Source organism: Atta cephalotes (genome assembly GCF_000143395.1).
Source record: "Atta cephalotes unplaced genomic scaffold scaffold00019, whole genome shotgun sequence".
Lineage (NCBI taxonomy): Eukaryota > Metazoa > Arthropoda > Insecta > Hymenoptera > Formicidae > Atta > Atta cephalotes.
In genome coordinates, this window is record NW_012130083.1 from 1,751,747 (window position 1) to 1,764,162 (window position 12,416).

General features: G+C 24.8%; 1 protein-coding gene across 1 annotated transcript in view; it reads left to right on the plus strand.

The window, feature by feature from the left end:
* Positions 1-12,416, plus strand: part of LOC105619175 (dynein heavy chain 1, axonemal-like) — a 166,845-nt gene that overhangs the window by 60,452 nt on the left and 93,977 nt on the right. The window contains exons 11-23 of the mRNA XM_012200702.1: positions 246-570; positions 675-806; positions 926-1,246; positions 1,625-1,802; positions 1,873-2,005; positions 2,631-3,179; positions 3,740-3,966; positions 5,113-5,355; positions 5,490-5,603; positions 7,266-7,521; positions 7,905-8,067; positions 8,231-8,341; positions 10,123-10,214. Coding sequence (XP_012056092.1) covers positions 246-570; positions 675-806; positions 926-1,246; positions 1,625-1,802; positions 1,873-2,005; positions 2,631-3,179; positions 3,740-3,966; positions 5,113-5,355; positions 5,490-5,603; positions 7,266-7,521; positions 7,905-8,067; positions 8,231-8,341; positions 10,123-10,214 — 2,844 coding nt within the window. The remainder of the gene's footprint in view (positions 1-245; positions 571-674; positions 807-925; positions 1,247-1,624; positions 1,803-1,872; positions 2,006-2,630; positions 3,180-3,739; positions 3,967-5,112; positions 5,356-5,489; positions 5,604-7,265; positions 7,522-7,904; positions 8,068-8,230; positions 8,342-10,122; positions 10,215-12,416) is intronic.

The following is a 12,416-nucleotide window of genomic DNA, read 5'->3' on the forward strand; positions in this document are numbered from 1 at the left end:
GAAAAGATATCTGAAACTGATAAATTGAAATTCTAATAAATGTTCATACTACATTTTGTAATAAAAAACATTTTTTAATAAATATAAATAATTTATTTATTTTATAGTTATATAGTAATTTAAAAAGTTATTCTATTATATATATTTCTTAAAGAAGAGATAGCAATACATTACATTAATTAAATTATTATATTTATATCATTTTTAATATTTTGTATGTAATTTTTTTCACATATTATGTACAGATGGAAGAAGCAAAGAATCGCTTTATCAGTGAATATGAAAAATTTCATAAAGTACAAGTACAAGAAGAAATTCTTTTATCAGAGAGAATTGACACACTCATGGGAAACGTTATGAATGTGATACTACAGACAGATATCAAGAAAATACATGAAATGGCTATAGAAGTAAAAAGAATTTCGAAAATAATGAAAGAATATCAAGAATTTGGTTTATTGTTGAATGAACGGCAAAAATTATTCGACATGGATGTTGTGCCGTATGAACAATTAAATACATTAATAAAGGAATTCGAACCATACCAAACCTTATGGATTACTGCATCCGGTAACTAATATTGTATAAAAATATTTAAAAATGTTTAATTTTAAATTAGCAATTTTATTAATTTAATATATCAAATTAAAATTTTTATATACTGTTAAACGCAGATTGGTTAAAATGGCAGGAAATATGGATAGAAAATCCTCTAGTAAGTTTCGATGCAAATCAAATAGAAAATATAACTGCCGATACGTACAAAGCGATATCGCATTGCATAAAAGTATTTCAAGAAAATCCAAGTAAGTTGATATGTTGCTAAAAAATTTATTGAATTTTAAATGTATTGTATGGAAGTCGCAAAAAACTTGAATACAACATAGAGAAAAGAAATTATTAATATTTTGTTTATGGATTATAGAGATGATTGCTGTAGCAGTCAATATAAAGGATCAAATCGAAGCATTTAAACCATACATCAGCGTGATACAAGCTTTGCGATATCCAGGAATGAAAAATCGGCACTTTGAAGAACTTAATAAAAAAATTGGTATAAAAGTGGCACTTACGCCAACTTTATCTTTTAAGAATTTACTTGTTTTTAATATAATGAAACACAAGCAAACTGTGAAGACCATTGCAAACACGGCAGCAAAAGAATTTTTAATAGAAAATACACTAGATAAAATGATGACCGATTGGAAAACAATTACAATGGATGTTTTTCCTTATAAAGATACAGGTGCGCAAAATTTCATATAAACATTCAAATTTATTTCAAACAACTTCATACATTAAATATTATGTTTTACGTTTATCTATAAATTAGAAATAATCTTAATGTAATAAATTATAAGAAAATATATTTTAGAAATTAAAAATTTAACATCAATACTTTTGTCATTTGGTATTTTAATAAAGATGGAATTAATTAAATTAAAAAATAAATATTAAAATGTTTTATATTAGAATATCTTTTTTACATATAGTGTCTTCTTTACATATGGTTAAAATTAACATGTATATAAACATAATTTGATACATTAGACTTTTTGTAATATAAATAATATATTAATTTTTGTTTCTCACATCGTAATAATATTTTAATCTTTTTGTATAGATAAATATATCATGAAGATTTCCGATGAGATCATTACTTTATTGGACGATGATTTACTTAAAACTCAATATCTTAGTTTTAGTCCTTTTAAAGCTGTTTTCGAAAACCAAATTGATGAGTGGGAAGCTAAATTGAGATTAATTCAGGAAGTGATCATTCTATGGGTGGAAGTGCAAAAGTAACACTCATATCTTGATTTCTGTTTGTTATTACATTAGGATATATTCCCATTGATTTTGTATACACAGGCAATGGATGTATTTAGAACCAATATTTGCATCTGAAGATATTAATCGACAGTTGCCTGTAGAATCGCGTAAATTTAATACGGTGCAACGCAACTTGGAGCGAATTATGGGAAACGCTCGTGATTGCCCAAATGTATGTAATACAAATTTTATTTTAATATTTATTTTAATATTTTACGCGCATTTACCATTTTGTAAATGTGTTAGAGTATCAATAATTTTAAATAAAATTTATATCAATTTATCTTATATCCAAAAAATACGTAACCAGTATAATATTCAATTAGTTTTTAATCTATTATATTGTCAACTTTAATTTAATGTGCAAAGCGCATGCATGTGTAATTAAATTTCTTTTAACTTTTCTAATTTATTTACCAATGTAAATATTCTTGAAATATAATTGTAAATATATTGTTTTTTTTAAACATAAAAAATGGATAAATAATTTCCACATATTATTTATTTTATTCTCCATTATTCATTTTTCTAAAATTTTCTAAAATTTTTCTTATATTTTAAAAATGTACTTGCATTGGTTAACAAATTTAGCTATTTTTAAATATAATACGATATTTATCGTAAAATGTTTTGTGTAAAACTTAAATATTAAAAAAAAAGAAAAAGAGAGAGAAAAAAAGAAAAAGAGAAAAAACAGATATTTTTTAATAGATGTAGATAAATATATAGAATAATTTATATAGATAATAAATATTTAAATAAAAATTTTCTTAAAAACTTTATTACAAATAATGCAGGTAATTGTAACGTGTACGGATAAAATCTTATTATCAACTTTGAAAGAATGTCTCTTGAACCTAGAAACTATTAAAAAAGATTTGTCCGATTATTTGGAGACTAAACGAATGATTTTTCCACGCTTCTTCTTCTTAAGCAACGATGAACTTCTGGAAATAATCATTCAGTCCAAGCACATTCAAGCGATCCAACCATATTTAAAGAAATGTTTTGAAAACATGGAGGATTTGAGATTTGAGAATTCAGATCTTAGAATAACGAGGATGTATTCTGCCGAATATGAAGAAGTTGTGCTACGACCGCCGATTTATCCCGAAGGAAATGTGGAGGATTGGCTAGGACAAGTTGAGAATGCGATGCGCAATACCCTGCGAGAGATCATTGGCGAGGCCCTCGAAATAATAGAAACGACACCGCGAAAGGAATGGGTGTACATGTGGCCGGGACAAGTAGTTCTTTGTGGAGGTCAAGTACATTGGACTGCTCATGTGGAGGAAAGTATCACAAACAACACTCTGCTCGACTATTATAATTACATGTTGCTACACGTATGTATTGTACTAACATCATGTTACATTATGTTATAAGATAAACAGTGCTTGCGTTTACAGTGAACCGCTAATATTTTCATCCAAATTAAATAAATATTTACTAGCGTTATATATTTCGCTTTTACTTAAAAATCTCGAGAACATTAAAATATGCATTTAAAAATCGATTGTATTAAAAAGCGTATCTTTTTCTTATTTTTTCTTTCTTGCTTATATTTCTTTATACTTGCATTATTTTATTTAAAAGTCATTAAGTAAATGCATCTCTCAACAATCTCTCTATAATGACATTCTCTTATGCAATAAAAAATTCAACAGTTACTCAAAGTAAGGTCAACTCGATTCTTTGAAGCTTTATCCTGTTCATGATATTAATGAGCATAATTTTAATGAACGTTCGAAATCGAAAACTTCTTTTCTTGAGAAAATAAAGAGATAGCTGCGTACATATGCGTATATTTACTATTCATTAAAGATAGTTTATTGTTTTTTCTCATTTTCTAGTAAGTAAAGAATAATTGGCTCATAACAGTGTACACTTGAGTAATATTTTATAGCTTGAAGAATTGCAAAAGTTAATACGCGATCCGCAAACTGAAGTACAAAGATTAATGCTGGAGGCCGTAATGATAATTGAAATTCACGCCAAGGATGTTTTGTATAAATTGATTCAAGAGAAATTAATCGATATCAATGAATTTGAGTGGATCTCTCAATTACGATATTATTGGGTTAATAACAAGGATTTGAAGATTCGCGCGATAAATGCTGAATTTCCGTATGAGTAGGTTTATATGATAAATGTTACCAAAACTATTGAGAAAAGAGATACAACTGTTAATAAATTTTAAAACTGATTTTGACAAAAAAAAGTTAAATATAATTAAAGATTTCAATAGAATGATAGTTTTTAAGAGAGATAATTTATAAGTTTAAATATATTAACTTTCTTACTGAATTTTATTTAGAAGTATTATAATAATATATAATATATTGAATTATTGCACTAAAACAAGTATATAGCTAACAAAGTTTGTGAATAGATTAAAACTTACGCGCTTGTCCGAAATTGTTTACCTCTTCTATACTAGACAAGGAAATCTGCTCTTTAAGTCGACTACTCATTGTCTCTACGAATCTGATAACACTTTAATTACATTCCTAAACTCGATTTAAGATACAGATACCATTTTAGAGTGTACCTCTTTATTATTTATTTTGGAAGAAGTATTATTACAAGATCTTAGAAAGCTCTCATATTAATTTCCCAGAATATAGGATCTAAATAAAAAGTTCCTTCTTGAAGCCATATTACCAACTTTAAATATTATCCATATAAAATATGTATTTTCCATACAAAATATGTATTCTTAAACATTTTTCTCTTAGTTTAACATTATTTTTCTTTTTATAGTGTTTATCATATAAGAAAATGAGAACATTACTGAAGTTAAAATTTTCCTTGAGGAGTCCGGTAACAGAGTTTAAATTTTTAAATGCTGATAGATATGATTACATGAAATATCGACTATATTACAAAAAATGTAATTTTTTCAGAGTTTTTCAGTTTAACAGATTTTTTATTAATTATTTGATAATTATTTCCAACATTTACATAACTAAGACAAAGTTATTCTTTATCTTTTTTTTCCTTCAAATGAAAAATATATCAAATTATCTTGTGAGCTGAGTTATGAACTGTCAAAGTTGCGTAGTGTGAATTTGTACCTATGTAAAGCAAAACATGTACACGAATAAAATGTTAATTTATATTTTAATTTGAAGTTGATTTTCCAATTAATTAATATCTTAGTATTGCTTTGCTTGTTATAATTTGATTTCAATGGAAATCTATTATTAATAAATTCTACATTATTGAAGTTATTACATTTTTTATGTTTTTTAGTTATGTTTTTTTATGTTTTTGTAGATACGAATATTTAGGTAATAATGGAAGATTGGTGATTACACCTTTGACCGATCGCTGCTACCTCACTCTTATCAGTGCATTGCATTTGAAATTCGGTGGTGCATTAATTGGTTCGGCAGGCACCGGTAAAACGGAAACTACAAAGGATCTCGCAAAAGTATTCGCGATTCAATGCATAGTTTTCAATTGTTCTGATCAACTGAACTTTCAATTTATGGGCAAATTTTTTAAAGGACTTGCCAGGTAATTTATAAGTATTATCATACATACATATTTATAACATATCATTAGCACTTTGTAACGTGAAAATTACGTTAACATGAATCAATTAATTTTAATAGTACTTAATTAAATCCAACATTTGTAATGTTACATAGCACCGGTGCGTGGGTGTGTTTCGATAAATTCAATCGAATCAATGTCGAAGTTTTATCCGTTGTAGCGCAACAAATCATGACTATTCAAAAAGCACAGCAAACACGAACAAACAAGTAAGTAAATGAAATGTAAAATAGCTTAACACAATTTAGGAATTATATAATAGAACGGATTTAACAATGACTTCTTTCAGAAGAATATTAAATTGTCATATAATTTTAGAGAATTTCCTAAGTAGCATGTACTGGTTTATTATGTATACTATATATATATAATTATTATATGTTTTTTAATGTATCTAATATTTTATAATCATTTAGAAATGTGCTACTTAAGTTGTCAGAATTTGAGCAATTTAAATGTTATTTAATTATAAATCGTTTGATATGAAAGATAAATAATTTATGTATAATTTTAAAATTCTTCTTATAAAGGTAAATTCTTACTTATTAAAATTATATTTTTCTTATCTTTGTTCTGTCATATTTTATTATATGAGTGTATATATATGTATATATATGTAGACATCAAAACATATTGTTTAATTTAGCAAGTTGTCATATGTACGAAATAATTAATTTTCTATAAATTACAAATCGAATAATTTATAATATTGTATACAGAATAATAAAATTTAATAAGCCAAAAGATAACTAAATTTATATTATAATGTATTTATAATTCAAATCTTATTATTCCACTTCGATCCTGCCATCAACACAATTAATTAAATTTTTGTTTTCAATTTACAATTTATAATAATATTTATTTATAATGATATTTATATTACTCTTGTATATATTAGATAATCCATTATATTAACATGTAAAATATTTATATGTTTCGCGGAAACATCTTATTATATCTATTTCTTCATATCTAGATTCATTAGAATATTTCGTGAATGCAATTTTAACGAAACATTGGCATTCTAATAATAAATCTGAATACGGAGAGATAATCCGCGAAACCCATATATAATCTGCTTTACGAGAGATTTACCATCTTTCGCTTATAGGAAGCGGCATAACGGGCAAACAGGGAATGTCGAAATTATTTCAACCGCTCAATTTTCTAAACTCGGACTCGAGCATACGGTATTACGTATATGATACAGAATATTATACATCCCAACTTCGCCGCTATAATGTTGTCTCCTATGCGCGAAAGATAATAAATCTTTTATTAAATAGAAAGTATAGTTGTACAGAAAGTATCCGTGAAATAGCTTGAAAAATAATACGCATAATTTCTATGCAATAAAAATAATAATAATTAATATGTAATAGTTAATAAGTAATATTAATAATTAATTTTATAGATAATAATTATTAATTTAAAAAAATATGGTTATTAAACACATACACACACACACACACACGCGCGCGCGCGTTTATATATTTACTACTACATTCTACTACTAATTCTATAATTTTAACTACTATAATTTCTTTAATTAAACAAATTAAAATGAGGCTTGAAAGATTCTATTAGTGAAAAATATATAAAGAAAGCCTATCAAAGCTGACATCAGCTGTTCGGATGCATAGAATCTCTTTATTCTTGTGTGAATGTATTAAAAACGAAATAATAAACTAATTTCACTCTTTCTTTAATTAATTCCACAAAAGAACAATGTTTAAAAAAAAGTGTATTTTGCTCATTATCATCATGGAAACGTAAAGAAGATAATGAATCTTATTGATTTGAATCTGCTGAACACAATGGTATTAAGTATTGCTTTTTTTAAAAAATCGTTTTTTATGAACGCACAGATTTCTCTTCGAAGAAGTCGAACTTACATTGAAGCAATCTTGTGCTGTATTCATCACTATGAATCCTGGTTATATGGGTCGAACGGAGTTACCTGACAACTTGAAAGTACTTTTCCGTCCGGTTGCTATGATGGTGCCAAATTATGCTCTCATCGCTGAAATATCTCTATTCTCATATGGCTTCGTGGATGCCGCAAATCTTGCCAGAAAAATCACGACGACTTTTAAGCTGTGCTCAGAACAACTAAGCTCACAAGTATTCTTATTTTTATTCGCCATTTTCTTTTCTGCTTTTTTTTGGAAAAAATAATATACATAATATACATTTTAATAAAATAAGTATTACTATATATTTCATATATATATATATATAATAGAATTGTGTAAAACATACATAAAAAGATACGTTATAAAAAATACGTTATAACTATCTCATTATGGTAGATTGTCATATATAATTAATAATTATTTATTACTTATTAAAAATTAAATGTTAAAATAATTAATTTATATCACAAAGAAAATTCCTCTGTCATTTAAGCTCTTTTAGATATATTACAGCTACTTCCCAATTAGTTAAGCTTTAAGAAATTAATTAACATTGCGATTTTAATTAATTGTATCTAAAATATAATATAGGACCATTATGACTTTGGTATGTATGCGGTAAAGACTGTTATTGTGACTGCTGGGAATTTGAAAAGAGAACAGAAAGATCTTGAAGAAGACCAAATTTGTCTACGCGCCTTGAAAAATTTTAATGTGCCCAAATTTTTGAAGGACGATTTGAAATTGTTTAACGGTAAGTTATATGCATATAGACATACGCTATTACATTTTCTTCTTGCCTTTTAGATAATATATTAAGTAAATTAATTTCGTATCGTAATCTGTGTACATATCTGTATAATATTTGTAAGAGGAATTAATAAGTTGGCATCCATTATTTTTCTTCTTTTTTCTAGACATTGTATCAGATCTTTTCCCAAAGCTAATCGAGAAACCAGTGGATTATGGAATCCTAGAAGCGGGCATCCGCAGATCTATTAGACAAATGGGTTTAGAAGACGTCGATGGTAAGTTTACTTTTCCATTTATAGGTACATTTAATAATAGATACTTTTTGTATTTAAATATTACAATATTAAATCTCGATATAAAAGCAAAGTCAGTTTATAAATATTTTAAATATTTTAATACAAAGAAGCTAAATAATTAAAAAATTTAAAACCTAGTTTTGAATAAATTTTGAAATTTAAATATTTTGCACATATAAGAAGATAAATCTTAACTTTTTCAATCTTTATTTACTCTCGGTTTAATTCATCGTAAGTATAGCTTACATTTATAAATTTTGATTGTGCCATTATGATGTTGTTAAAGGTATAGATGAGATACGTTGAAAGTATATTAATGAGCAAGAAAAAAATATAAAATTTATATTTGCAATTAATATTATATTTCACAGTAATAAACAGTAGAATGCATAACATATGCATAAACAAATTATTTTAAATTTATGAAAGTATTTCAAAATATAAATGTGTTTTATTTCTTTTTTAATTAAAACACAAATATGTATATATGCAGAGTATGTATTTAAATGTATAAATTAGTTTGACTTTTTGTTGCCTTATTTAGCTTGCGCTTAAAAAAATCTGTAAATTGTTTGTTAAGCTACAATAGCTGTTCTTGGTTTTGCAGTTGAGGAATTATTTATCTCTTCTTTTTATTTGCAAAAAGTTAATTAAAATCGATGTATTTCAATAAACACGCGATAAAAATATTTATTTTTATAGCTTTATTAATTTACGCTTTTACATATAATAATATGCAAAATAAAAAAACGTTAATATATGGACATTTATTATACATATATTAAAATTTGATATACAAATGTAAAATGTATTAAATATTTACAAAAAATATTTTCTATGTGGCAGATGGCTTATAATGTACAACAATTATATTATAATCATGCAATTAACTTAAACATAAACACAGAAACTAATTAGAGATACATAAATCAAATATTGAATTACATCAAAAATCTCTCTCATTTCCATATTACGAAATTATACAAGTTAAATAAATATTTGTCAATTACATGATTAATATTGGAGAATTTATTTATACGAAAACTTTTTTATCCTTTTTTTTCATCTATTTATTACGCAAATAAATATTGAGATTTTGTATAGATATATAGATTTTTTTATTAGCTTGTAATATAAATGACAAACAAAGAGAAATTATGAGAAATTATATTGATTATATTAATTTAGTAATATAAATTATTTAAATATGAATAATTTAGTTATTTTGCACACAATAAAATAAATAGAATTAAAACAAATTTTATAACATTATTATATTTTTCTCATTGACTGATTAAATTATATATTTATTGAATAATAAAGCAATAACCATTACTATATATATTATACATATAAACTTTTAATAAACTTTTATATTAATAGAAAAAATTATATATATTTTTTTGTGTTAAATTCTTTTGTGCTGATAACTTAAAAAATATCCATATATAGAGAAAAAGAAGAGAGCATAAATTTTTACAAAGTGAGAACCTTATTATTAATTTTTCATGATAATTATCCATTTTACATCTTCTTATCGCGCAAGAAAGAGCATATTTGGAGAATAATACTTCGCAAAATTATTGAGAATTATAAAAATAAATGCAATGTGCACAACGTGTTTTCGCACAAAAGCATCCAATTTGAAAGCGCATGCTAAATATGACAATGCGAATTCGATCGATACTGGCATTCACAGCTTTCGTAACTTGTCTGGCCATGCTTCGCAGAATCTATTGAAGTTGTAACTCTAATTACAGACTTTGTGAGAAAGGTAGTGCAGCTGTACGAGACTATTTTGATGCGTAACGGATTAATGCTCGTAGGTTTAACCAGTTCGGGAAAGACTAAGGTAAGTGATAAGCAATTAATGAGATAAATATAGTAAATCTCTGTTATCTCAATAAATATCGAGATGAAAATTTTTCCAATTTCTTGATTGAGCTTATTAGTATTCCAATTTAATACTTCTATATTTCAAAAATGATTTATTTCAAACTATAATCAGACAACAGAGAGAGAAATTTGACTAAATCAATTAATTTTACGATTTTAAAAAATCTTTCTCAGAAATTTATAAATAGCTCGAAGCTTTTTGAATTGTTTAAAAAGGATTTCTACATTTTAGAATAATTTAAGTACAAATTTTATATTATAAATTTTAATATTATAAATATTATATATTTATAATATTTTAAATATTATATATATTATAAATATTATATATTTTAATATTATAAATTAAAGTTTGCAAAGTAGTATTCTTTATTACAAACTATTTACATTAAATATTTCAAATTACATTTTTGCTTTATTAATAATTATAATTTTTTGCTTATTAATAATTATAATTTCGCCTTTTTCATAATCATTTATTTTTAAATATATTAAATATATGTTTAAATATATTAATGTATGTAGTTATAAAAATTATGTTCAATATAGAAACATGCTTATTTTTATTCAATACTCTAATCATAAATTTGATTACACTACGCAAAAACTTGGAGAATGTTATTAATGATGATCGATGTACACCGACCATGCTATAATATCCTTTTTAGATTAATATGTTTGCCGGTACCATGTATCCCTGGCATATATAATATGTATATATTTCCTCTGGATACAGAAGGTTCTATATATTTAGAATATTGGAAGGGGGGGAGGGGGCGTCTGAAGAAACATCTACATCCTTTAACTATAATAAAAAAACATACAGCACATTACATATGAATAAAACAAAAAATTTCTTTTAAATTAAAAAATTTTGGAAATGAACCATACATATGGTGTCTCACAACTTATACTGTACAATATTTCTTTAATATATTAACATATTTTGAAAATAAGGTAAAATAAAAAATCCTAATACAGAAATATCGAGACAATAATTAATTTTTTAATTATTACCAATCAAAGATAAGCAGTAACATTGCTTAGAATTCGCTCGATGAAGTTTGTTACACAGACATGCATCGATCATCTCTTTACAAGATGTGTAATTATGACGTTGCTTCGTACGAATTCTCTGTACGTATTATTATCTTTGAAAATTATTATTGACCTATTATAATTTAAAAACTATTCTGACATTTTCATATTAGAATTTTTTACTCTATTCCAAAATAAATTATTATAATATTATGTGGTAGTTATGAAACATTCTGTAAAACACAAGTAGCTTATCTTCAAAAAAAAAATGCGGCGAGACAAATTCTAAATATTTAGAATAGGAAACACAAATAACAATATTATTTTCTCCAAATCTTTTCAAAAAACAACATTAATTTATTTACACAATATATAAATAAACAATATCATTTAAAGAATAATATCCATAAATATATATATATATATATATATATATATTATATTATATAAAATATATAATATATGTACATAAATGCTATATAGTCGGTATAAGATCATTTAAATTTGTCATATTTCAATCAGGTGTAGACAAACTACATATAAATAAGTTCTGAAATACAAAAGTTATTCTTTAAAACTTTTTTTTAGAATAAATCTGACTTTGAAGAGTGAAATATCACTCTTAAAGATTGAAAATTGAGCCACTCTTTCACAAGACTCAATTTTTATTCTTTAGAGTGAGATTCCACTCCAAAGAATGTAAAAAGTAATTTTACAAGATTTCAAAAGATCAGCATAATATCAGATTGACATAGATCGATTAGATTAGACTTATCGTATAGAAATAATAATTATTAAATATTATTATATAACGTTCTTCAATCTTTTAATAAATTTAATTAAAATGATGATGTTTAAATGAATAATTATATCTATTGATAAATAGATTTTATAATAATAAAACATATAGCAATCATGAAATTTGGTTTGTTTTATCTGATAGTCTTTACAGATAAATATATCTGCACGCAACACACACATATACATGTATATTTAATACGTATTTTTTCCTTAAACATATATTTAAAATATGTATATTTAATATGTATTTTTTCCTTAAACATATACAATATGCTATATACAGGAATGCATAACACGTTAACCACATGTATCGTATATA